The sequence below is a fragment of the Chelonoidis abingdonii genome, chromosome 8 (genome assembly GCF_003597395.2).
Source record: "Chelonoidis abingdonii isolate Lonesome George chromosome 8, CheloAbing_2.0, whole genome shotgun sequence".
NCBI lineage: Eukaryota > Metazoa > Chordata > Testudines > Testudinidae > Chelonoidis > Chelonoidis abingdonii.
In genome coordinates, this window is record NC_133776.1 from 100,700,831 (window position 1) to 100,728,193 (window position 27,363).

Genomic DNA, 27,363 nt, shown 5'->3' on the forward strand with positions numbered 1-27,363 from the left:
TTACATATAGAGCATCTGAAATGCATCCACCAGGGAGCTGGGGGAGGAAGAGGGCACCAACTGTCTGGAATGCAGTAGGCAGCATAACAGTGAAAATCTGTTTTGTCTTGTGAATTTTAGTGCTTTTGCTTTCATGAGCACTGCTTGCTGGGGGTAAGCTGTCTCACGTTCCTGCAGATCTGTGCTCATGCAGCTAAAGTGCCAAAGCACAACTGCTGCATTCACCCACTTTGGAAGCTAGTCGCCCCATGAGCCTGCATGAACATGGTAACAGAAGACTTTGTTCGTACAGTTATTGTAAAAGTTGGAGCATCGCCTTACTATGTAATAGTCACTGTTGTTACTTTACCAAAGGGGCCAGTGAAACTGGGATCAGAGGAAGTTTCATGAGAAATATCAGTCTGAACATGTGCTTTTTGTGTTAAAAGTTAGCGTAGCTTGATGCCTGTGACATAATTAATTGCTCAAAGGGAGAAAACCTTTGGGAAAAGGAGAGAGGTAAAAAGCTATAGTTCTAAAATGTCAAACCATTTGGTGGCTTGGCCCAGTTCCCAGGAAAGAGGAGACCTTGTCCCAGAAACCACAGCCACAGATGGCACAGATTGGCTCCCAGGTATGTGGTCTCACCAGAGAGGCCCAGGACTGAGTGGAGCACTGGGCTGAAACGCCTCCGCATCCTGGAGTCCCTCCAGTTGGGAGCTGAGTCATCTTAATGGGACAGTGCAGGGAATCTTGCCCTGATGCTGCCTGACTGTCCTGTGGATAACAGAGGTTCCTCTTAGTGGCTGCTCTGAGCACATACTTCCCCACACACTCCATTTCCTCATGCAGAGGACTTTGTGCTCGCCCTCAATGCATTTGCACACCCAGACCAGTGTATATTTGTGAAGCCCACATGCGTGGTGACTTCATGGATGCAGTCGTGCAAGGTAACTCTGGTTTTCCATAGTAGTGTGTAAAGGTGGAATGCAGGAGCTCTCTGCATTGCATATCAAATGTTAGGCTTTCATTTTAGGGGAAAAAATCAGGCTATAATAATATGATCTATCAGGCTGTGATGATACGCCTAAAATAGTATCATCCAGCTCTGAACAGAAAACTCAGCTAGTTTAACCATATTTTGACAACATATGGTGAGCTACATGCAGCACCATTCCATTTTGGAGCAGGCGTAAGGTAGGATGTCAATTTGATGTACTATAAATGATAGGTTTTGCTGCCAAACTGTCAGAGTCCGTTTTACATTTGTCCCTGAATATTTACATACGTACAGAACCAGTAATACAAGGAGGTAAAACTTTAAAATCTACAGTAACCAAATAATGTTCTTGATACTGTTGTTCATGGCTTGGATAGGTTGAGGAATAGAGACTTATGGTTTATGTACTCTGTCTTTCCAAAACAAGTCATATGGATAAACATCTAAAATTGGCCACATGCCAGTCCTGCCAGTTTGCCCACCCTCAGAACACTGAAAACAGCTGAAACGAGTCTGATCAAATGTCAGTACATTTTAGAGAAAAACACCCTGTCTTTGCAAAGTGGGTTTTCATCCTGTTAGTTATTGCTACCAACAGTACAATTCAAGGAGCTAAGAATTAGATTTCACTTTGTGTGCATCAGGCAATTTGATTACATGGGGGTGACGAAAAGAATTCAGTCAAGAAGGAGTGGTAGAATTATTCATGAACATTGCCATAGATAAGGTGGCACGCAGTGTAGCTGCTGTTTGTCGCCATGAGAGCTCTTCCACCAACAAAAAACTTCCACCCCCAATGAGCAGTGGTAGCTTTGTCAGCAGGAGAGCGTTCATGCCGACAAAGCGCTGTTCACACCAGCGCTTTTCGTTGGCAAAACGTTTATCTTTTGAGCGTGTGGTTTTTTAACCCCTCTGAACGACAAAAGTTTTGTCATTCAGTTGCCAGTGTAGACATAGCCTTAAATGATCTGGAAAAAGGAGTAAACAGTGAGGTCACAATATTTGCAGATGATACAAAACTACTGAAGATAGTTCAGTCCCAGGCAGATTGCAAAGAGCTACAAAACTGAGTGACTGGGCAACAAAATGGCAGATGACATTCAGTGTTGATAAATGCAAAGTAATGCACATTGGAAAACATAATCCCAAGTACACATATAAAATGATATGGTTTAAATTAGCTGTTACCACTCAAGAAAGAGATCTTGGAGTCATTCTGGATAGTTCTCTAAAAACATCCATTCAATATGTAGTGGCAGTCAAAAAAGCAAACAGAATGCTGGGAATCATTAAGAGAGGGATAGATAATAAGACAAAAATATTATATTGCCTCTATATAAATTTATGGTATGGGCACATCTTGAATACTGCGTGCAGATGTGGTCGCTCCATCTCAAAAAAGATGTATTGGAATTGGAAAAGGTTCAGAAAAGGGCAACAAAAATGATTAGGGGTGTAGAACGGCTTCCGTATAAGGAGAGATTTATAAGACTGGGACTTTTCAGCTTGGGAAAGAGATGGCTAAGGGGAGATATGATAGAGGTCTATAAAATCATGACAACTGTGGGGAAAGTAAATAAGGAAGTGCTATTTACTTCTCGTAACACAAGAACTAGAGGTCATCAAATGAAATTAATAGGCAGCAGGTTCAAAACAAAAGGAAGTATTTCTTCACACAACGCACAGTCAACCTGTGGAACTCTTTGCCAGAAGATGTTGTAAAGGTCAAGACTATAACAGAGTTAAAAAAAGAACTAGATAAATTCATGGAGGATAGGTTCATCAATGGCTACTAGCCAGGACTGGTCAGGATGGTGTCTCTAGTCTCTGTTTGCCAGAAGCTGGGAATGAGCGACAGGGGATGGATCACTTGATGATTACCTGTTCTGTTCATTCCCTCTGGGGCACCTGGCATTGGTCACTGTCAGAAGACAGGATACTGGCTAGATGGACCTTTGGTCTGACCCAATATGGCCGTTCTTATGTTATATTTAAATGGAATAAGAGTACCTATAGCAAGCCTTTAAACCCCCTATACTTTACAGCTTCTTGAAATGATAGCATCTGCCTTTGCTTCATTTGCAAATGACAGCATATGAAACTAACATGATTTGATTATTTTTCCAATAACATGGAAACGTGACACAGTAGCAGAGGGTAAATGAGAGTGATAATTTCTTAAAATGTGATTTCTCTGCTTGGAAGCATACGAGTGAAAATTCTGTTGTGCAGGGGACCGGATGGTTCATGGGATTGATAGTGGTATAAGCAGTTTCTAATACTTATGCTGCTGGTTTAAATGTAGCTCAGGTCTGTAGTGACCAACAGGTTTTTATCACTTGACAAATATTTTAAGTGGCTAGAGTAGAAACAAGTAAACTTATTGGTCATGAAATATAGCCATAAATACCAGCCACCCAGTTATCTCCCACATCTTATGCAGGTGGCATTGAGAATAGAGACCAAAACTGCAAGCTCTGTCTGTTGGAACGGAGGAAGAATCTCCACTAGCTGTCTTGTTGTTTTCCTTCAGTCATCAGAGGATGACATATCATAATCTCTTATCATGCTAAAATGTAACACATCTTAAACTATCTATTTACATGGTTAATGGCATTGGTCCAGTCAAAATAAGCACTGCAGCATTCAGATGCCTGCTCTGAGCCCCTAAATATTTGGGGACTTTATAGTTCTTTGCATTTATTTGTTCTCTTAATTGTGAGGAAATAGAGACAATTTTGTAAAACACAGATTACATTTCAGTTTATGTTTTTCCTTCAACAGATCAGCCATCAGAAAGGCCATGTTCACGTTTATCATCTCATAGTGCGGCTGCCAGCAGCTCCCAGACTAATTTACACGGAACAACATCTACAACTTCAAGAGTGTTAAGGAGGCAGTCGAAACCTGTGGTACTCTTGATTTAAAATCTAATATCAAGCCTAATGGTGACAACCATTGATCTATCATAGACAGAGGGAACACATTCTAGTGATGAGAGCAGAGGGACTGGGAATCAGAGTTTAAGTTCTCTTCCCAGCCCTGCAACTGGATTGCTATATGATCTTGAGCATGTCAAAGGACCTAATACTTATCTGCCTCTCATGCTATTGTGAAGGTTAATTATTGCTTGTAAGAGACATTATGATCCTCTGATGGAAGGTTTTAGATAAAGGGGTGATATTATTGGCGACATAAAAATGCAAAGAATAGTATCCTCGTGACCTTAGTATAATTTTGGTTATCCCTTGAATTGGTTTCTAATACTCTTTAATGTTTGTTTCCTTAGGAGATGGTCGAAAATGGTAGTTATCAGTTGGTGGTAAAGGCCAGATTCAATTTTAAGCAGACCAATGAAGATGAGCTCTCGGTGAATAAAGGAGACATTATTTATGTCACCAGAGTTGAAGAAGGGGGCTGGTGGGAAGGTACATTGAATGGAAAAACAGGCTGGTTCCCCAGTAACTATGTCAAAGAAATCAAGTCTGCCGGTAAGCAAATCTTCAGTGGCTCATTGAATAACAGGATAATGCAGTTTGTCCCCTGACGCCTTTCAGGAATTGCAGTTGTTTGTTAAGCACCGTTAGCGCGCTCAGTGCTGTACCAGAAATAGTGACCGGAATAGGGATAGAAGGAGACAGCCCCGCTCTTTGCACACCTTGCTCTTCAGCTTCTTCCCACCTCAAGCCAGCACTCCCATCTGAAACTGCACAGCCTGAACAGCACAGAGTGGGAGCAGAGTAGCTTCCCTGGCTTTAGAAACAGGAAGAGCATGCTGTGTTGACTCCATGGCATTTGCCTTCAATTTTAAGTGGGAGCCAGTTGGTCTCTCCAGTTTCTAAGCACAGAGCTCACTTTCTGTTGAGACCTTTCTATGTGTCTGGTGCATATTTTCCTTTTGATGTAGCCATTCCTGGGAGCAGTATCGTGAACACTCACAATTTCAGCGTGGAAGGCAGCAATAACTACATGGCCATAGGGAACGATTACTTTGTTTATATGGAGCTTTGGCTGATTTCACACAGTATGCTTTATCTAGATGCATCTTCAGCTGCAGGCAGCATAAGAGAAGAGAACCTGTCTGATGAAATCTTAACTCCTTTCAGTTTTGCCTTGAATTTCCTGTAAATGTTCAGAAATTTAACTTTTCATAATTATGCAACAATCATGACGTCAGAACTCATCCTGGTTAACTGCCCTCTTGTGGTTCCAATTCCATTTAAATAGAGCTCCCCATGTTAGATCTGTTACGCGTTTGCAGCTACTTTGTGATGACGAATGTTGTATTTTTGAAAACAAAGTTTTACCTTTCAATTATTATTGTTTATTACAGCAAGGTCTAGAAGCCCTAACCAAGATCAGGATATTATTGTGCTAGGCGCTGGACATAGGTGTAGTTAGAGACAGTCCCTGCCCTGAAGAACTTACCATGTAAATAGACTGCAGGGGGGAGGGACTAAGCACTAAATGAGGAAGTGACTTGCCCAAAGTCACCCAGCAGGTCAGTGGCAGAGCTGGAAATAGGTCTCCTTATTCTCATTTCAGTGCCTGCTCCACTAACCCACACTACCTCAATGTATCTATGAGTTTATATCGCTGCTGGTGCAAGTAGTGATACAGAGAACCCATTGCTTTGATACATGCCAAGTTATAACCAGTAATATAAACATGGCCATAAGATCAGTCCTTCTGCTATTTCCCTTTGTCTAAGGAAAATGTAACAGCTGCACCAAGATTTTACAGTGGAGTCATAGGGTCTGTCTCCACTGCAACTCCGCCTTCCCCCAGGGGCAGCAGGTCTCAGAACCTGGGTCAACTGAGTCTGGCTTGTACAATGGGGCTAACACTAGAAGCGTAGATGTTCCTGCTTGGGCTCTGAGACCCACCCTCCTGGCTGGGTCTCAGAGCCATGCTTCTGTTGAGCGGGAACGTCTGCACTGCTGGTTTTAGCTGGGTAGTGTGAGCCCCGTGAGCCCAAGTCAGTTGACCAAGACTCTGAGACTTGCTGCTGCAGCTTTTTCAAAGAATGAGTCTATCAGGGAAAGCCGTGGGAGGCAAACAAATGTCAGTCACATGAAGCAGAAAAATGAAGGTTTCATAAAGTAAGAGGAAGGGGCCACACTGGATCTAATCTCCCAGTGAGCCCAAGAGGAGCATCACAGCCTTTTGAGCTGTAAATCTGTTCGCCTCCAATCCTCCTTCTAGCACGCAACTCAAGTAGCTCCACAGGCAGCTAGGAATTCACTGGGCAAAGGCTGCAGGGCAAGAGCAGCAGTAATGAGTAGCCTGTATGCCAGCTCTAGGCCCTGACCCCTTTCCCTCCCCCCATATCTGGGGGTGGAGATGGACTAGAGAATCCACATAGCTGCTGAACCTGTAACCTCACCCTGCCTCCTGACACCCCCCAGTCCCAGCGCCCTGGTTCATGTGCTTATGCCAGGAGCCCTTCCAGAGCTAGGCATGCAGAAGGGATTGGCTGTGTTTGTCAAGGGCCTCCAGGCGTATGGAGGAGGCGGCAGGTTTGGGCTGTCAAGCAGGAAGCAGTTACCAGTTCGTCAGGTAACTGCAGACTGGCTTGTGACGTTTGAGTGGAGGTGGAGTGGTTTCAGGGAGCTGCTTTCCCTCCTCGTGTGCTGAGTTTTGGAATCTGGTTTCAGCAGATTTTTAAATAGTGGGGAAAGTTTTCAAAGATGGGAGTTAAAGTTAGGCCTTTAGATCCATATTTAGGCACCTGCCTGATCCAACTCTCATTAAGTCAACTGAAGTCTTCCCATTTACTTTAGTGGAGTGAACCAGGCCCTTTGTGACCAGTGTTTTGGAGGTGACACCAGCTGTTGCCATTGATTTTTCCCTATTTTGGAGATAGATGGACCTTGTGCTGGCCCTCTGCACAGGCTTGACAATGGCCCAGTGTGGACAGGCCCAATTTGTATAGAGAGCCAATGAACCAAACTAAACCCTTGATAGGATGGAAACCACTTCAAGTCAGGGGCGTTGCAGCAGTCCCAGCGCCCTTAGTTCCAGCAGCTCTGGGCAGGACCTGTGCGCACTGTTTGCTAACGTCTTGCAGGGCTGACCCTGCACAGACACTCTAGTGTCACACGGGCACTGCTTGTTGTGCTGGGCTTCATGGAGGGTTTGCAGTCTGCACAGAAGGGGAAGGCACTAAAATGGCCTACGTTCTTTACCTGTGATGTCTGCCAAGGCATGGACTCTGATATCCCAACGGAAAAAGCCAGTACATACACATGCACCCCTGTCCCCTAGAGGCTCTAGGGTGACCAGAAGTCCCGATTTTATAGGGACAGTCCCGATTTTTGGATCATTTTCTTATATAGGCTCCTATTACCCCCCAGCCCTTTTTTCACATTTCCTGTCTGGTCCCCCTACCTAGAGCCCTCAGAGCCTAAAGCAAGTTAAAGCTCAGAAAGGACCTGAACCAAAGCCCCCTAGGCCAAGTTAATAGAGGCTGTAGATAAATTTGCTGCAGGTTTATAATTAAAGTCTCTAAATAACACAACAGCAGATGTTAGAACACAGACATTAACTCTCATTGATTCAGTTACCATTGCAGCTTGATTGCATCTGCACAACAGAGTTGCTCTGCCTTTTTTCAGTGCTTCAGTCACATGATGCTATTTGCGCTTGCGCTGTATCCTCAGTGTATTTTGGGGCCATAGTATCTACCAGTGTGGAGTAAAGCATCATAAAGTGCTTTAAGTGATGCACAGGGACCCTCTGTGGAGGAGACAGGAGATGTTGCAAGGGCAATAAATAGAAAATACAACAAGCTGCAGTCTGAAATATGCTCAATTTATCAACTTCAGCTTCTCCCCTATTGTCTGTGTGACTGTGAGTATGCTTTGGAGATTGCAAGAAGAGCACACACAGGACAAAATACCACTGTCTATTCTGCCTGGCAACTCTCAAGCTCTTCCTATATGTTCAGAGCTCCCACTAACACCAAGGGGAGCTTGGTACACCAAAGGAATGCAGAAATGAGCCCGTGTACAGGTGGAGGAGCAGGGCATACCATCAAACCCGTTCTTCTAGACAGAGGAAACAATGCCCAAAATGGAAATGCCTCCTGGCATTACCATGAATTGCACAGTCATAATGTGGTTTTTTAGGCCCTGAAAGTTAAGAGCAGCTTCAGGCAGAGGTATTGTTCTCTTCCTTGTGAACCCACAGCAATTTATCCCTGCACGTTGTTGGCATAGTTAGCTTTTTCTAGGGAAAAGAGCAGTGCAACAGTGACTGGGAGGTGTGGGGGGAAGGGACAGACCAAATGGATAAAAGAGGCTACTGTGAGTTATCTTAGCAAATGGATGTAAGAGAAAGATGTAGTGTCGGTTGAACTTTGAGCCTTTCAGCTTTGGTCTGTTCCTTAGTCACTCAAAACTCCCTTAATTTCAGTGAGGATTTTGCCTTTCAAAGGACTGCAGGGTTGAACCTCAACTTGCAACTACCTATTGAGGTGTGTTTAAATAAATCATGAATTAGAGATCGCCCACAGCAAACCCAGAAACTCAGAAGTCCCCAGAGTTAGGAGTATGAAATCTGAATTCTGCGGATTGGCTGAAGCAAAACACCTGCTGCAAACCCCCCCAGCTGTTGCACGGTTGCCAGTTATTTTAGAAAAAAACTTGTAAATATCATAGAATGGCTGTGTTGCAGTTCTGTCCAGACTTACACAGCTGTCAGTTTCATGCATGCATTCACTTTGCTTCAGGTTTCATTTAAAAATCCCTGCAATTGGGCTTCTCTTTTTTCTGTGACTATGTGACTTTTTGCAGTCTGCTGGACAAGATACAGATGTGGATTTTCCTGATAGGATGATAGCAGTTCTGCTTTATAATTTACAGGGTTTTTTGTTGTTTTTTTTGTTCAGATAAACCACTCTCTCCCAAAGCATTAAAAGGACAGGAAAGCCCTCAACTTACAAAGAATTATTATACAGTGGTAAGTTTTAAAGCACTGATCATATGTTTTAATAAGCAGATTATTATTTTTATCCTCTGGATCAGATCCTCAGCTAATATAAATTGTGGCAGCTTCACTGAAGTCCTTGGAGCTAATTTAATTTATGCCAGTTGAGGATCTGGCAGTTTGTGTTTAAATTTAACTATTGAGACTTCAGTGGTTCAAGATGTCTGCTTGGCTATTGAGATGATAAACTACACGTATAAGATGCTACAGTATGTGAGAGAGAGAGACTGAAAACAAAGAGCCCAGATAGAAGAGCGAAGATGGAAGTTTAGTAAGTTGCGAGATTGGTATTTAAAAAAACATAATTTGCCTTTTTTCCATTTTATTATTTCTGATGTAAATTATGTACCTTCATATAAGTCAGAAAGTAATCGGGTTTGTGATGGAGCAAGGCAAATTAAACTGAGAGGTAAAATAAGCATTGACCCATGGCATAAGAGAGAGTTAAAACGTCTGCATTTGGACATACAGACTGGCGGAGGTTAAATGCATTTGTCAGTATAGCAAAATGTATTTTGTGCAAACCAGCTGAAACAGCCCATGCCCAGGTGCTGAAAACCTCGACTAGGAACAGCCTCATCTGTCTCTAGAGCTTGATCTGCAGTAAGAAAGCTGCTGTTCACTGACAAAGGGTGACTGCAGTGGGTCTTGCTGCACCAGTGCTGAAAAGAGATTAACTGCCAAGGTAGGCAGGTGAGGCGTGAACCAACCATCAAGTGATGACTGAGCCGTGGTCTGGGCTGAAACTGTGTTGAACTGGGCTTAGTCCTGTCTACTCTTGCAGTTGCACTGTTTTCATCTAGCACTAGTCCAATTGCATGTGATTTGTGTGTAGTTACTGTGCCTGCATGCTTCCCCAGTCAGTATTGGCATAGCCAAATAGCCACTTATGCATGCAAATGGCCTTTTGTGGGAGCAAATACCTAATCTGCCTGTGCATTTGCATTATGTTCCAATAGCATCAGGGCCGGCTCCAGTGTTTTGCCACCCAAGCAGCAAAAAAGCTGCGATCGGCACTTCAGCGGCAGTTCTACTGCCGCAGGGCCGCTGCTTCATTCTTCAGTGGCAATTCGGCGGCAGGTCCTTCCCTCCGAAAGGGACTGAGGGACTTGCCACTGAAGAGCTGGCCGTGCCACCCCTTTCCGTTGGCCACCCCAAGCACCTGCTTGCTGTGCTGGTGCCTGGAGCCGGCCCTGAATAACAGAAAAGAGAAGTCAAGAAGGAGCAGCTTCTAAGGCTTATTTTTACTGCTTTTCTGGGACACTCTGCACCTTGTGAGATCAAATCTGTAATCTGAAACCTCATTCCTGTTTTGCACAGTTGCTGTCTTGCATTAGCATGTTCTTTAGGCATTAATAAGTCAGAGGTGGATTTAAAATATGTTTCCAGGTTGCTCTGTTGGTGGAAGCTGATGTAGTCATGCACCTAGTCATTAGTGCTGAGATCTGCTCTTTGTTCTGTCTCTCACTGTAGGTACTGCAAAGTATTCTGGAAACAGAACGTGACTATGCTAAGGAACTACAGTCACTTCTGGGAACTTACTTGAGACCCCTCCAATCCTATGACAAGTAAGACCCAAGTCAGTCTGTGATGACACAACACTTCAAAGCCTTTTCAGTTTTGAATATTTAGGGACCAATTCTGCTCTTTAAAGGTACTCAGGCAAAACCTCAGAATGATCAGAAAAACAAAGCTTGATAGCTTCTGACTCCTCCTTTTCCTGCATTTTTGCGTAGACATCTGATTGTGCGATGGATTATTAAATATGCGATTCTGATAGATAGTATCACTACAGGCTCATACATGGAACTGTTCTCTCATGTGTATTCTCCTCCAATGTGCCTTATTTTGGCTGCTCAACTTCAAATGGGACCTCCTAGTCATTTCTTCAGTGGACATTATTTAGACCAGGCTATGATCTAGGAATTGCATTAACTATGGTTAGTCTGGCGCTTGTTTATTCTGAACTTGCTAACTAGTAAGCATTGCCCCGCTCTCTGTACATTGATCTGCTTGAAGTGTTTTCTTGTTCTCTACACATCATCCTGTAGTTATGGATAGCCAAAGTGATGTATGGGCAACTGAGGGTCATTGTCAGGGTCTAGGTGCAGAAATAAGACATAGTCCAAAATGTTTTCTGTCACTATTATGAGAAAAGCTGATGTGAAAATTTCAGATTCCATCTACATCCAATCACAAATTTAGGATTTTATCAAACCTTTGTCTTTCATTTGTCCAAGCAATGGCATGTAGATATCTCTTTGTTGCCTACACGTCAGTAGTCTCACTGTGCATAAATTATTCCAGTTTCAGTAACCTGTCTCTTATGCTTACTGCATTGGATTTATAGTCGTCTGCCCTAGGAAGTAGCATAAATAGGCACAACATGCATGCTTGGATAATTCCATCTAGTAGAGCCAGCCAGCCCCTCTTTAGAAGTTGTGCAATTGTAATCGTGGAGTAGCGGTATCTCTGGATTTTGGTGCTGCATACTGTGAGGAGAAAGTAGAACTCCAGTAGGTTACAAGCACAGAGAGAGGTCAAACACAGCCTTTTTTCATTTTGGAGAGATCTGAGGGCAGAATCTCAAGCCCTTCATATTTTCTATGGGAACAAAGTTTCTGTTTTTTAAGTCAGATTCCTCAAACCTTTGGAAATATTTGTGTGGATAAATTCAGCAATGGAAAAGTCTCTAGACCCCAGCCTTTCTTCTCCACAGGATGAATGTTGGCCTTCTTAGTCACAGTTCTTATCCTGGGATGGAGGAGCACAACACTAGGTGATGTGACTTGCTCATATTGCTGTAACAATCATATCTAGAAGTCTGATTTATCATAAAACTGTAGAGAGCACAAAGGGAAGAAAGGCTGAAATGACTGAGGGTGCTGAGATGATGATGGGAAGACTAGCAGGAAGTGCAGGGAGCACAGAGATTGTCATTGTAATTTGTGTGCAATAGCTCCTAAGTGCTAGGTGCTGTACAAAGTCCATTCCTGGAAGAGATTACAATCTAAAGCTCCGATCTTGCAACATAAGTCAGGGCTGGCCTGCCTATGAACACTATTCTGCCCGTATTTCTGTGTCTACATCCTCCTCTGCCCCCAGAAGAAATCCTGTCTATATCGATGAGGACAATTAAACAATGTGAGACAAATACAGGATTAAAATACAATTCAGTTAATCCTTGATCGCAAACATCTTCTATGAGGTATTATTTGTGTATCATGAATTTTGGTTTTGTATTTCATTACATTAATTTGTGTTTCTGTTGGAACAAATACTTTAAATCTCCCATATTTTGAACAGGTTATTTGGAGATGTTCTCAGATGTTTTTTTTTTAAATAAGAGAATTGTTTTGAATCATTCCAAAGTACCTATCAAGTACTATTCAGTATTTTAATTCTTTCAGGCTAAGTGTGGTGGATATTGCATCTTTACTGGGAAACGTTGAAGAAATATGTTCGTTTCAGCTAACACTGAATCAAGCCTTGGAAGAATGTGCAAAGTAAGCATCTGCCATTGCAATTAAGGGTGATGAGTTACTAACCTGTGGTTAAAAATAATACAAAGGCCTTTTTATTAACCTGGCTCCTAGCTACTGTCTGTACATTTGTTTTAATATAGAAGAAAGAGGAGCTAGAGAAGGCTGTCATCAGTGCTTAGAGGGTAAGAGAAGGTAATAGAAATAGTGACATGTGTACCTCTGAGGTGTCTTCTGAACTGCTCTGCTTATAAACAGAAAGTTAAGACTGGCATTTGCCTTTAGGAGACCGATGCCAAGTCCCATTGGAAGTCAGGGGAAACTAGGTGTCTAACTCTCGTAAGCCTTTTTGTACAGTATCAACCTAAATCTTTTCCTTTCATCCCAAGCAAATGTATCATCCCCAGCTGTCAATGTGACCAGGGCAGAGCCTGGGCTAGAACTGGGAGAAATGGATAGTTCTGTCTCATCCCTTTTACTGGGGATAGCTGAAAAGAGACAAAGAAAGCTGACTAATGGGATGGGGTGGGGGGAAGCATGTCAAAATAGCCGAATCATTTCAGACTCTGGGCTTCCTTTCTCTTTCTCATCTCCTATTCAAGTACTGCACAGAGCTTCTGAGGGAAGGAGCCATGCAGGACAGGGGCTCCTTTGGCCCAAAGCAACAGGCCAGAGATGTCAGAGGAAACACTCACACTTCATTAAGCTGCCACAGCAGAGACCTGAGAGGCACTTCCATGTGTGTCCTCGGCTATGGAGTGTTTGACCAGCTAAAGTTACAGCACCTCAGCTAGAATTCTGAATTCTGTCACTGAAAGGCTCTAAGTGTGTTCTGTATTATGGTGGGCTACGTCAATGGCTCTCAACCATTCCAAATGACGGTACCCCTTTCAGGAGTCTGATTTGCCTTGCGTACCCCCACGTTCACCTCACTTAAAAAACTACCTGCTTACAAAATCAGACATAAAAATACAAAAGTGTCACAGCACACTGTTACTGAAAAATTGCTGACTTTCTAATTTTTACCATATAATTATAAAATAAATCAATTGGAATATAAATATTGTGCTTATGTTTCAGTGTATAGTATGTGGAGTAGTATAAACAAGCCATTGTCTGTACGAAATTTTAGTCTGTAGTGACTTGCTAGTGCTTTTTATGTAGCCTGTTGTATAACTAGGCAAATATCTTGATGAGTTGAGGTACCCCCTGGAAGACCTCTGCATACTCCCACGGATACATGTACCCCTGGTTGAGAACCACTGCTCTACATAGCTGAATTTCTACCACAGATAGCACTGACAGCTGGTTATGAAATACAGTCTGTCCATTTCACTGATGCTTTGTTATGTCTGAGGACCTGGCTCATTAACTCCTGTTTCAATGACATGCTCTGAAGATGTTGCTGCTTATATTTGCAGGCTTCCCGAGAACCAGCAGAGAGTGGGAGGCTGTTTTATGAACCTGATGCCACAGTTCCGATCCCTGTACCTCACGTATTGCGCTAACCACCCTTCCGCTGTTAACGTGCTAACCCAACACAGGTCAGGAACGACTTGTGTCGAAAGAGCAAACCATCCGTTTTTTAACAATGCCAAGTCCAGCCAGGGCCTTTGCCTGGGATCTCGACAACAGGATCCAAAGGCAACATGTTTGCACAGAGCCTTTCCAAAGACCCTGTGTGTGTTCAGAGGAACCTGCCACCATGCAGATCAACCTGTGCTCACCTGCCTTCACTGCAAGGACACACAAGTATCCCACATGAAACTGACACGCTGATATCAGGGGTCTGATCCTGTGAGATTCAGACACCTTCAACTTGCATTCACTTACTTGAGGGTGCTCCACACCTCTCAGGATCAGGCCCGCAATACAGCATGAAGAGGCTTGAAACAGAGGTTTGCTCAGCAAACCACAAAGAGGCCACGCAGGTCTTTACATTATTGCACTAATCACAGCAACAGTCTCATTCAAGGTGTGACTCCTGGGCAGACACCTGCATGTGCTGGAGCTTTATACTGTAAACTGAGAACTAAGAGAGTCCTCTGAGCTGGCAGGCTACTGCTGCGTTCCCCCCAGTGCTGCTTAGTTCTCCTGCAAACAGCTGTGAAAGCAGTGACCTCAGCCCAAGGCCTTTCAAATGTTTCTCTTTTAACATATCTGATTGTAATTTAGCCTAATTACAGTCCTGGCTATTGTGAGTGACTCCTTCATTCAGTTCATTAGCCAGAGAATGTTTCAAATGCGCATTTAACTGATTATGCTGATACACACAAAATGTGCTCTCCAAAGTGTTATGAGCCAAAGCTGAGCATGTTGTGCATGTTTAGTAGGTGCCAAGGACAAAACAGACCATTGTGATCGTTCAGTCTGATCTGTAAAACACAGATCATAGAACTTCCCCAAAATAATTCCCAGAGCAGAACTTTCAGAAAACCATCCAATCATGATTTAAAAATGGCCAGTGGTGGAGAATCCACCACGACCCTTGGAACAACTTCCAATGTTTAATTAGCATCACTGGGTAAAATTTACATTTTATTTTCAGTCTGAATTTTTCTAGCTTCAGCTTCCAGCCATTGATTTGTGTTAGACTGGATTGTGTCCACTGGGTTATGTTAGCTCTTTCTCTGCTTGATTGAAGAGCCCATTTTTAAGTCTTTGTTTCCCATAGAGGTACTTATAGACTGTAATTAAGTCACTCCTCAACTTCTATTTGTTCAGCTAAATAGAGCTCTTTGAATCTGTCACTGTAAGGTGCATTTTCTAACCCTTTAATCATTCTTTGGCTCTTCTCTGAACCATCTCCAATATAGCAACGTTATTCTTGAATTGTGGACACAGTCTTCCAGCAGTGGTCACTAGTAACTTAGTGATCTCTATAAAGCATGTTCTCTAGAAAGGAAATCCTCCTTACTACTCCCAGTGGGTTGTTCAGGCACTCAGCAGCAAGTGGATCCAGGGTGCCCAGGCCTCATGCCACAGGAGAGAGGCCTAGTGGTGATGGGCAGAGCCCTGACAGTACTTGGCATGCCTATGCTACAGCAGCTTGTAACAGCAGTCCCTACTTGCCATCTAACATGAGCAACTGTCATTACAAATGTATTCTCCGGAACTGTACATTGGACTTGCATTGTGTCTGGGTCCTGGCACAGGTATGTGGGGGTGGGGGAAGGGTTCTAGGAGCCATCTCTCAATGGGGACTCCATGCAAGGGCCAGCTGCAGTGGGAGGGAGCACAGGTACTGCTCCTTCCTAGTGTTCCTGGGACTCAAGTCACCCCAGAGGAACTTGGTTTCCTACCTCTGCAGAGCTGGCCAGTGCACTAGTGTGTGGAGGTGGCTGCACCTACCTGTGGTGGTTGCACAGCATGCACACGCCTGCAGAGCACCAGGGTTTTCCAGAGGCATGATTCCCCGCCCCCCCCCACAAGCTCTCCTTGGGAAGCAGTGGCTTTGATCTGCCAGAACCCCAGCCTGGCCCTCTCTGGCCCACTGTGTTTGCATCAGTTGGCAAATGTGGAAGAAGCTGGGCCACTGTTATTTGCACAGTGAAGGTGTTAGTAAAACATGACCCTTAAAGGCTGGTAAACTTTCGTTGTCTCTATTTATAGGGATGAACTGGAGAAGTTTATGGAGAACCAGGGCGCGTCCAACCCAGGAATTTTGATCTTAACAACAAGCCTCAGCAAACCCTTCATGAGACTGGATAAGTACATCACCCTTCTCCAAGAACTGGAGCGGCACATGGAGGTAAATGAAACATAGTGTCTGCCGGGCAGATCATAAGTGGGGCTTTGTGCTGCCAAAAAAACTGCATTGAGAATTGCTTGTACCCGGGGTCCTTCTGTCTAGGGGGGCAGGGGAGCCACTATTGTAGAAACTGAGCACCCCACATGCTTCAACATATTTCTCCTCACACACCCCTGTGAGGTAGGACAGTGCCATTATCCCCAATCTTCTGGCATGGAGGAATTAGAGACTGGCCCAAGGTCACACGGAAAATTTGTGGCAGAACAAGGAACTAAACTTGGGTCTTCCAAATCGGAGACTAGCACCCTAACTGCTAGGCCATTCTTACTCTCAAGCCTTATAGCTGCGTCTAATCATGATGCGTAATCAGGTTCAAAGTGCTCTAATCTAACATGGGTCAGCTGAGCAGTGAGGGCAGGGCCCAACTGGGTCACAGCCTCTGGGCTGTCACCCACGCAGAGACTTAGTGCATCAGCTCTCCCTCCTCAAAGCTACAAGATCTCAGCTGCTCATCCTCCAGCACCTTCCCCATGGAGCTTCATGACCCTGAGCCCTGCCCTCTGGACACTGCAGCAGCAGGAGGGAGACATGGGAGGGCAGGGGGCTCTTGGACACTGTGGCAGTGAGGGCTATGAAAGTACTGGGTGCCTAGGCTAACGAGATAAGAGGTGAAGGCAGCAGATTGGCCAACAGTCTTGTTTTGAGCAGGACAGATTTTGGCATCTGTCCTGGGTCCCCATGTTGTGTCCTTGAGGAGCTGGACCAAAATAGATGTTTTGTTTGCAATTCTTGCCTGTGGCCACAAGAGGCCACTGCTCCCAGGGTAGTAACCAAAGGCTGCTCTTCTGTTGCTCTGAGCTTTTCGCAGCACAAGTGCGCTCATACCGGCTCTATGAGCTCAGATCAAGTGAAGTGCGCTCATACCACGGAAGCAGCTGCTCTGCTGAGGCACCTGGTGTATCCATGAACAGACCCTCCCAGTGGCAAGCGAGAACCCTGCAGGCAGCAGGCGCACACAGTGGAGAGACAGCAATGAGGAAGGAGGGGATGCAACCAGGGTGGGGCAGAGGAAGAGTGGAAACGGGGCTAGTGCAGGCCAGGAGGAGCTACCCCAGGAAAACTGCTGAGGCACAAGCAGACCTGGTGGCACCAGATGGGGAGCAGGCCCCTAGAGGGTGGATGGGAGAGGCTGTTCACCCGCTGGGGGGTGGGGATTTCTGGAGAAGGGTCTAGTGAGGCTCCAGTGTTCGGCCCCTCTTCCGGAGGGTTTGCCCAAGGCAGCTCCCACATGGCTGCTTGGGGAGTTGCTGCTGTCCCGTGTGCTTTCAGCAGTGGGTGAATTGGCGAGGAGCTGTGGTGCTCTGCGGCAGTCATGGTGGGCCACACCATGGTGGGCTGAATGCAGGAGGCAGCAGAGGATCCTGGCACCAGGGCAGGGCTCTGAGAAATGCCCAAAGAAGGCTCAGTTTTGAGGCTTGCTAAATAAGATACTTATATTTTTGGAAAGCTTCTACAGTTCCCCACAAGCCCTCATGTCACTGGCTTATTTTGAAATTTGGCCTTAGCAAAATCTGTCAAATGCTGACAGCAGCAGAGGGGTGAGAGAGGGGAAATCTAGTCGCCTGGTTACCGCACTGGGATAGGATTCAGTCCCAGAGGACACATTTTATCCAGACTTTTTTATCCAAAATACAGCTCACCTCTGGATGGGCAGCTGGAAGCTTGTTCACACCAGTGAAGTGTCCTAAAAATGTCCTACCATTGTTAACCTAGGTTCAGGTGAGCCGCTATGTTAAAAACTTTGAAAGCTCTAGTACAGATAATCCATCTGGTTGCTGACCCTGTTCCTGCCCAGGCCAGTTAAATCTGTGTAACTCAGTGGTCTCTCACCTTTTTATACCCAAGATCACTTTTTGAATTTAAGGGCAACCCAGGATCTATCCCGCCCCTTTCCCAAGGCCCCATACCACTCACTCCATGCCCCCACTCTCTGTCGCTCACTTTCCCCTACCGTCACTCACTTTCATCAGGCTGAGGCACGGGATTGGGGTGCAGGCTCTGGGCTGGGACAGAGGGTTGGGATAAAGGAGGGGGTACAGGGTGCTGACTCTGGGAGGGGAGTCGTGGCTGGGGCAGAGGGTTGGGGTGCAGGAGAGGGTACAGGGTGCTGGTTCTGGGTTGGGGTCAGGGCTGGGGTTTGGGGTGCAGGAGGGGGTATGGGGTGCTGGTTCTAGGAGGGGGCTCAGGGCTCGGGGTTGAGGTGAGGCCTCCCACTGGGCAGCACTTACCTCTGGTGGCTCCCAGTCTGTGGCTCAATGTGGCTGCCACTAATGCAGACTCCGTGCCCACCCTGGCCCCACACCACTCCCAGAAGGGACCAACGTACCCCTGGGGGTGGGAGGGCATGTGGCTCTGCATGCTGCCCCTCTGTGCAAGCATCACCCCTGCAGCACCCATTGGCCCCAGCTCCCTGCTCCTGGCCAATAGCTGCTGCAGGCACAGTGCTTGCGGGCAGGAGCAGTGCGTGGAGGGAGACACCTTCCTCCACCCCCGGGGCTGTGGAGCCACGCTGGCCACTTCCGGGAGCAGCGTGGGGCCTTGGCAGGCAGGGAGCCTGTGTTAGCGGCAGCCTCACTGCACCGCCGGAGCTTGCGATTGACTGGGAGATCCTCTAGGTGTAACCCCTGCCTGCTCAGTGTGGCGCCCTGTCTCCCGCTAGAGACTGACAACTCTGCTACAGCCTTAGCTAAGCGACATGGGGCTTTTAGCTCATGCAGTAGAGGCTCATGCACAACGTTTCAGAAGTCCCAGGTTCAATCCTGCCTGCTGATGACTGGGGTCTCTCCATGTTACATCTGCTCCAGGGAAAGCTCAGCCGTGTTTTCTATAGCTGGGCTAAACAGGGCTTGGTCTGGCCTGCACTTTGCCCTTACATTCCTTCCAGCACCATCCCAGCTGTGCATGTCAGCACCGGCTGATGTTTCTAGCGTAGGGCCCAGGCTAGAGAGGAAACGAGGAAAAGAGAAACTCCTCTAACGCTTTCACTGACTACTGCCCGTGCTCCTCTGACTGCATGTCCACAACGGCTGTGGTCAACACCCTAACCAAGGTGAGCGAAGAGCTGGAGGGTTGGTCAGACACAGGTCACCTATTTTTGTTGGTTTCTAGATTGTGAACATGGTGAGTCGGTTTATACGTGCTGCGCCTTATATGAACCTCATACCTGTATAAGTGTATAAATCAAGGGTATAAGCAAATGTGATAGAAGTGGGAGAGGCTGTATGTTGTGAGCTTAATTTGTGCTGGGGCTTGCCAGGGCTGAGCCTCTGGGCCTGCTGCATCAGTTATGAAAGTAAAAACATTTTATTTGAGCCCCTGGCACCTATTTGTGTGATTCCCAGCACCTCTTTTGTTACAATTTAAGCACTGTTCTTGGCTGGGCCAGCTACTATGTCCAGCAATTGGGCTCTAGAGTCTGGTTATAAAGACTGTATAATGTATAAGCCAAATTCTGCCCACAGATCTGTGTGAACTACTCCAGTGGAAGTTGATGGGAGTTGTGTGTGTCTGTTCAATATCAGAATGGCTATACGCATACAGTGATGGAGGCAGAGACTAAGGGCAGTGTCCTGCCCTGATCTCTGCCCCTCTAACCTTCTGTTCTCTGTGCATGTGCAGAGCTCCCACTGATGTTAATGGGAATTCCATACATGGGAGGTGATGCGGTGGAATATTTCATGCGAGAGTCAAGATCTGTTCTGTGGACAAGAGAGCAGAACTTTGCCCTATACAATCTGGCACTGGGCTGTAGTTTTCTTAAAAAGCAACATTTGGTTGAGCTGAAATGGTATCTATCCTTGATCCCTTTTCTTTTGTTGAACAGTTTTGCATCAGCACTTCACTTAGTTGCTTTATATCACATGAGGATGACAAAGGCAGTAGAAGAGTGAAGGATAGGATCTGAGGGGGTCCTTCACCCCACTGGGATGTGCAGTTCCCTGGGCCATACTGCATCTTCCCTGTGTTGAATGGCTGCAGCCCAGGTCCATATGGCAATATAGAATTTCCATGGCTTTTAAACCATGGCAGTAATGGGGGAAATCTGCATTTCCAAATGCTGTTGCTATTCGTAAGTAACAAAGATTTCTTCCTTCACTAGGAGGCACATCCGGATCATGAAGATGTTTTGAAAGCATTCACATCTTTCAAGTCTCTTGTGGTAGGTGGCGATTCTCAAAATAGAGTGCTCCTTCTCTGTGCTGTGTTTCAGAAAGAGTGAGTCAAGCGTGACATTTGTCTCCTTGTGAAAAGGTCTTTTAGAATGGAAAAGATAGGTTATGGAGACACCTTATTTGAAATTTTGCCTGACTTTGCCAACAATTGCATTGTGATCTCGGTAGTGTAGTACCTAACTAGATAAAGAAACATATTTTAAATATGTGCCGCAGAAGGAAGCCACGGGTGGGTGGGGAGTTTCTTTTCATCTCTTTCCCCTTTACACCTTTGTCATTTTTGCTGCATGTAATTGCACAATTCCTTACTCATTAAAATGAGCTATGAAGGGTTAACGCAAGTATATGACTCAACTATCACTTCTAATAAAGAGATGCATTCCGGGGCTGATCCACAGCCCATTGATTTTAATTGGGATTCTTTCCACTGGTATCCATGGACTTGGGATAAGGTCCTTGTATATTATAAACATTATAATATAAACATATAATAAACAGGTCCTTATATATTATAAACATTATAACGCCATGTGAAATGGCAATACGTAGAGAAGTTATTAGTCTACTGTCTCTTTGTGTCTTTACAAATAACAGTAAAGCAATCAGTAGCAATTCAATAGTGAACATATTTCAGTTAATCGTTCCAAATCACTTTAGAACCTTTTGGCAAATGAAAGGAGAAAGAAAACCTTCCACATGGTTGACCGTTTTACTTAGAAAGGTTTAATCCTTAGTTATCAAGGAAGTTATGTTCTGTGTCTGTTAAGCTACTGAATACCTTTCACTATAACCACTCCAAATGTGGTCCAGCTTCCTTCCTTCCTTAGCAGAGAAGATGCAAGTTTACAATGATTAGTGATGCCAATGAAGAAAGGAGGGAGGAGAAATTTCATAGAAAACAGGAAACAGGGTGTCACGTTACATTTACTTAGAAGCTCAACAATTTGCATTCATTATAGCAGATAATAGGGGAGTAATTCAGTTATATTAACTTCAAAATGGCTTAAAGCTTTAGAGATGCTAGTAATGTAAGGAGATTTGTACCTGAGCTATTCACGTATTAGGTCCTATTGTTAAACTGTCTGTGGTGCATAAGGTAAGATAAGCACTTAATTCTGCAAGGGGCTCAGCATCTGCAAATCTTGCAGGCTTCAGTGGAGTTTGCTGAAGCTCAGCACATCTCAGGATTGGGCTCTTACTTATCACTGTAGTGTACTTACTATATGTCTGAGGTTAGATGGTCAAAGAGTTAAATTCTGCCTTCAGAAATGCGTGCATGACTTTCATGGAGTCAGGGATCAGTCAAGTGTATGCTTCCAAGCATAGTGTATGGGTTGCACAAAGCTAACAAAAATGCTATTTGTAGTCCTGTCATAGCAGCAGGGTGATAATACAGTGGTTTCAGTTTATAGGGATTGCAGAAAACGTTTGTAGGTTTTATGTGGGTTTGCATCTTCTGAACTGCAGGTTCAGCCAATCAGGGTCACAGAAAACCTACCATGTGACTTGTACCGCATGACTTTTGGCACAAAGTTTTGCAAACCAAAAGGAAACCACTAAACTCTGGTTATAAAAATGAGTGCCTCAAGGGTACAGCCAAAAGGGGCTCCTCCTTCAGTCACAGCAAAAGGGTCACAGCCCCTGAAAGATTTGTACAAAACTGGCTTAAATCCTGAGTTTAAAATAGAGTAAGAAATCAGAGCTTGGCAAGTGTGAGGACTGAGTAAAAATTGAGCCAAGGCTTGGCCTTGCAGGATTTTTCCTCCCAAGTCATCAGAACTTCACCCTATATCAGGTTTCATAATGAAATGCTTCCACAGCCCCACTGAGTAGTGCATGTGCTTTAGGACAATATCCTGCAATCCTTGCTCAGTCAGCCCCTCCATTGACTTCACTGGGAATTTCGCCTGTGTACATGCTGTATGAAGACCTCAGGAGTTAGGGCCTGATCCAAAGCCTATTGAAGTCAATGAGAGGTTTCCCATTGACTACAGAGTGTTTCGGACCAGGCCCTTTGCCCTCAGAGAGTGAGATCATGTATGTATAATCAGTACTCCTGAACCTAGATACAATTAATAAAAATAAATGTATAATGACGATGTTAGAGTTTTTTAAATGTAAATTTTTCTCAACAGCTCTTTCATTTTCTTTTCCATTTGCATCTTTTATTATTGTTCCCATGTGCCAAGTAAGGCAGCAGGAAAGAAGAGCAACACATTTTGCTCATTGGAGCTATACGCATTTAGACAGGCCGAGCGTTTGGCCCATTCTGTTGAACTATAATGAGATATTCTGGTTTTAGATCAACTTAAATGGATTCCTTTTAAGTTATTCTATTCAAATGTGCAAAATTCACAGTTTTTGTTATGCAATATTTAATAGGAAAATATTTGCTGATTTGCTTCATGCAGTTTTGCACTTTACTTACAGTTTGGACAAAATTGCTGTTTTCCCATTAAAAACCTACAAAAATAGAAAGTTCACAATTCCCACTCTGTGGCCACCTTGGCTTAGAAAATGGATACATTTTTCACTTAGATACAGGGCTGGTTTGACAAAAGAACATGTACCTCAGTGCCCCTTTAATTTATCTTTTCTTAATTTTCATTTTTTAAATATCTTCTGACTTTGTAATTCATCAAACTGTTGTGACTTTAACAAACTTAGTACAATAAAGCAAATTTAAGATTTTCTGCTTGCTTGAATTCTATTATATAAAACTGAGTGAAGCAGTTCATTTCTCACTGAGATACTTGGTGGTAGCCTGGTCTTTTCTGGTCTTCCTCTAAGGCCAGATTTTTGATACTTTTTATTAAGGGAAAGTTACAATAAACCATAATCTGTTGCCAGGTTCATGTGACCCTAAATAAGTAATATACAATGTAGAATGTTAAGGCCAGATTTTTAAAGGTATTTAGGCACCTAGTTGGATTTTCAAAAGCACCTATGCACCTAACACCCATTGAAATCAATGCATTTTAGATATCTAGATGCTTTTGAAAATCTAAATACTTTTAAAAATCTGCCCTGCAGAAAGACATTCTCCTTGTGAAGTGGTCACACTAATGACTGCATTTGATGTTAGCCATCAAACTGATAGGAGCATTGCCAGAAAATCTCTTCTTGGTGGGCTAGAGCAGGTATGTGTCTGAAGTTTTCCTGTTCTCATTTTAACAAAACTTTTTTTTGTCTGTGATATCGGCTTTACAGTCACAGTGCCAGGAGCTGAGGAAGAGGAAACAACTTGAATTGCAGATCCTTTCAGAGTCCATTCCAGGATGGGAAGGGGAGGATATCAAAACCATGGGCAATGTAATCTATATGTCACAGGTCATGGTACAGTGTGGGGCAAGTGAGGTAAGGTGTTTAACATGGCAAAAGTCCTTCTCTCCCTCTCAATGCTAAAATGGTAAAAGAATGCTCAGGTCTAAAAATTTTCTTTATCATGGTCGTGTTTGTGAAAGATGCTGAGAGCTCTGGTCCCAGCCCAACAAAGCACTTAAAGCATCTGCTTAACTTTAAGTTCAGGAGTCAATGGGACTGCTCATATACTTAAAGTTAAGTATGTGCTTTAAATGCATCCCTGGATCAGATCCTGAGTGCTCAGCACCATGCAGGCTCATGCCCTATCTGGCTGGCATTTATCTCTCAAACAAAAAGCTGTTTTCATATTGTCAAGCGAACGTGTTCTGTCATCGATCTATATGCACTACTTCTGTTGCCGTTACCCAAAGTTCTGCGGGTAGAATCAGGGCAGGTTTTGACCTTTAAGTTTTAAATAAACAAGTGAGACGTGGTAGTTCTAATGCTCTCTCTCTGTGTATATATTAATATATGTGTTATATATTCTAGTACATATATATGTGTACGTGGGTGTGTATTATATATGAGTAATTTCTTACTACAGTAGCTCTTATTGGTTTTGATTATTTACCTAGTTAGAGCATTGGTACTTCTCACTGCCAGCCAAATTAATGCTTGGGAGGATGCATGTATGAATGTTTATAGTCTCTGAAGGGATATTAAGTAAAGAAAATAAGTAAATTTCAAATTAATAGGCTCAGTTCTGGTCCTGTTATGATCATTGGGAACATTGCCTTTGATTTCAGTTGCAACTGGATCGGGCCCATTATACTAATGTCTCTGAGGAAAATCTTTGTGATGCATTGTAAAATGGACATATTTTTCACTTTAGGAGAAAGAAGAGAGGTATTTCATGTTGTTTTCCAATGTTCTGCTAATGTTGTCTGCAAGCCCTCAGATGACTGGGTTTATCTATCAGGTAGGCACATTTGATTTGAAGTTGCAAGTATTTGGGCGTAAAGAAGGAAACCAAATGTCTGTAATCAGATTAAATTCCTCTGCTTTCTGAAACTCCTCTGTTGTGGTGCTAACCCCCCACCGCCAGGAAACTGAGAACTTTAGCTTACCATACATACAGCATGGGGAGTCGTTAGTTTCCACAAGCGTGAGTGCCCTTGAATTAAAATATCTCACTTTCTTATACTCAGAGTGTTCTGAGCAATTACTTTGGTGCATGCACAATAAATGCTGACATGGCTTTACCATTCTGAACCCAAATAGAAACTTCAAACTGGGTGTCAGTGGCGTGTGCCACCCCCATCTCAATAATGACTGGTTAAAAGCTTTCATTATGACCTTTTTTTTTTTTAACCACAGGCTGATAATTTCCATTTTACATAATGTGATGCTCCAGGCAGTGAGTTGTTTGGGGCTTACTACATGACTGAGTGGTGGAAATCATTCTCTTTTGGCTTTATTCCCCACAAGCTACTGGAAGCATGAAATAATTTCCCAAGAAAGGAACAGCCTCATGCCAATTTATCACACTCAAGCACACATGAACACGAGCAATCATGATAATAGTAAGGAGTCACAATGGGTATTCTTTGGCATTGATTTTAGACTGACAGCTCAGTTGTGCAACGTGACCTTTCCTATTATAATTAAGTTAGCATGGGAGTTCCTTTAATGGACTTGACCTTGTGTTTGGCCTGCTAAGGACAGGGAAATCTAGATCCACAAACTGAAGGGGAATCTTTTCTGGTTTTCTGAAGCCTTCAATGATTTCTGGTGGTGATTCCTGAGAAAGGCAAATTGGCTAAAAATGATAGATGTAGAGTCTGAATCATTCTCATTTCTTTTTGTAGGGAAAACTGCCGTTAACAGGAATGACGTTGACAAAATTAGAAGGAACAGAAGGGACCGAGCATGCTTTTGAAATCACAGGTCACTACACTTTTTGCATTTCCTGTCCAGTAGGAGCAGCATCTATTGTATAAGTAGTTCCCAGCTGCTGCTACATGATATGCTTTACACTTTCACTGGTATGATATGCTATTCTTTTCTTGTTCTTATGCTACAGTGACATCTGAGTTGTGTGTGTCCAGCTCCCTTGATGAGCAAGAATGGGGTCTGCTTTTGATCCATCTGTGTGCAGTTTAATCTGCAGTGACTGGGTTTGGGCTGCTTCAGACTCCATTATCAGTTACCAGTAGCTTGTATGCTGAGGAAAGAGGGGAGTGTAGGGTACAACCAAGGTCTGCTTAAGTTGGTACTGTCCTCTGAAAATGTTGGGAGCCACGTCCGTAATCTACTACCAGTTTATTAACAAGCCACTACTTCTGCACATTGAGTCAGAGTATCATCAGAGCTAGAAATTGAAAACGATCTGGATCATCCAGTCCATCCCTGACCAATGCAGCATTGTTCCCTGATTTTTATTTCCTAATTTCTTGTCCATTCTAGTTATAAATGTCTTGTGCCTTGGGGTCCCTTGACAGATCATGCTAGGAAGCTTTTCCTAATAGTCAATCTAAATTTTTCCCTTTCATAGTTTCATCCCACGATTCCTAGTTAGACCAACCTTGTACCATGCTCAGTACTTTGGCTGCATCATTAGCATTTGAACCCAGTAAATATTTGTAGACTGTTATCGTGGCCCCCATTAGTTACTACTTAGTGAAGCTACACTTAATCTTTTAATAAATCTTCACAAGTTTATCCCTCCAGTACCCTGGTCATGTCTGCTGATCTTCTCTGAACTCCCCCCAGTTTGTCAATATCTGTCCAGCAATGAGGTGCCCTGAATTGAGTACACTGTTCCAGAAGCATTCATACCAGAGTCACCGAGTGCTTGATCCCCAAAGCCTACTGACCCTAGAAAAAAGCTCCTATTGACTTAGTTGGGCTTTGGAACAGGCACATATAGAGGGGCTTGCATCTTCCTCCTCTGGAATGCAGTGCTTTTTTTGCAGCCATATCACATTGCAAACACAGGAGGTGCTTGTTGTCAGAATGAATTGGGCTGAATTTCTCTCTTCAGTGGATTGATGCATTTTATAAAGAATGTAATTTAATCCTCTAATTCAGGGAACATGATAGAACGAATCACAGTATCATGTAACAGCAGCCAGGATTTGCACGAATGGCTCGACCATTTGCAAAGGCTAACCAAAGGGACAATATCCAAAACACAGTCCTGGAGTGCTCATTCTGTAAGTATGTTGGACCATTCCAGCCCTTTCTGAATTTATTGCATCTCAATATTGTCACTAGGCTTCTTACCTAATGTGACAAAAGCAGATGGTTTTGTATCTAGCCAGTTTTACAGAATCATAGAAATGTCGGGCTGGAAGGGACCTCAAAAAGGCCTTAAATCCAGGCCCCTCTGCTGTGGCAGGATCAAGTAAACCTAGATCATCCCTGACAGATGTTTGTCCAACTTGTTTTTAAAGCTTCCACAACTTCCCTTGGAAATCTATTCCAGAGCTGAACTAGCCTTGTAGTTAGAACATTTTTCCTAATCGCTAACCTCAGCCTCCCTTGCTGCAGATGAAGCCCATTGCTTTTTGTCCTACCTTCAGTGGAGATGGAGAACAATTGATCACCTTCTTCTTTAGAACATCC

The 27,363-nt window shown here is 44.0% G+C and overlaps 1 protein-coding gene across 1 annotated transcript in view; it reads left to right on the forward strand.

The window, feature by feature from the left end:
- Nucleotides 1–27,363, forward strand: part of ARHGEF6 (Rac/Cdc42 guanine nucleotide exchange factor 6) — an 85,501-nt gene that overhangs the window by 21,688 nt on the left and 36,450 nt on the right. Inside the window, 12 exon segments of the mRNA XM_032773193.2 lie at nt 3,764–3,891; nt 4,269–4,470; nt 8,871–8,941; nt 10,442–10,536; nt 12,379–12,474; nt 13,872–13,994; nt 16,063–16,201; nt 20,361–20,420; nt 23,644–23,790; nt 24,629–24,715; nt 25,605–25,683; nt 26,827–26,959. Coding sequence (XP_032629084.1) covers nt 3,764–3,891; nt 4,269–4,470; nt 8,871–8,941; nt 10,442–10,536; nt 12,379–12,474; nt 13,872–13,994; nt 16,063–16,201; nt 20,361–20,420; nt 23,644–23,790; nt 24,629–24,715; nt 25,605–25,683; nt 26,827–26,959 — 1,360 coding nt within the window.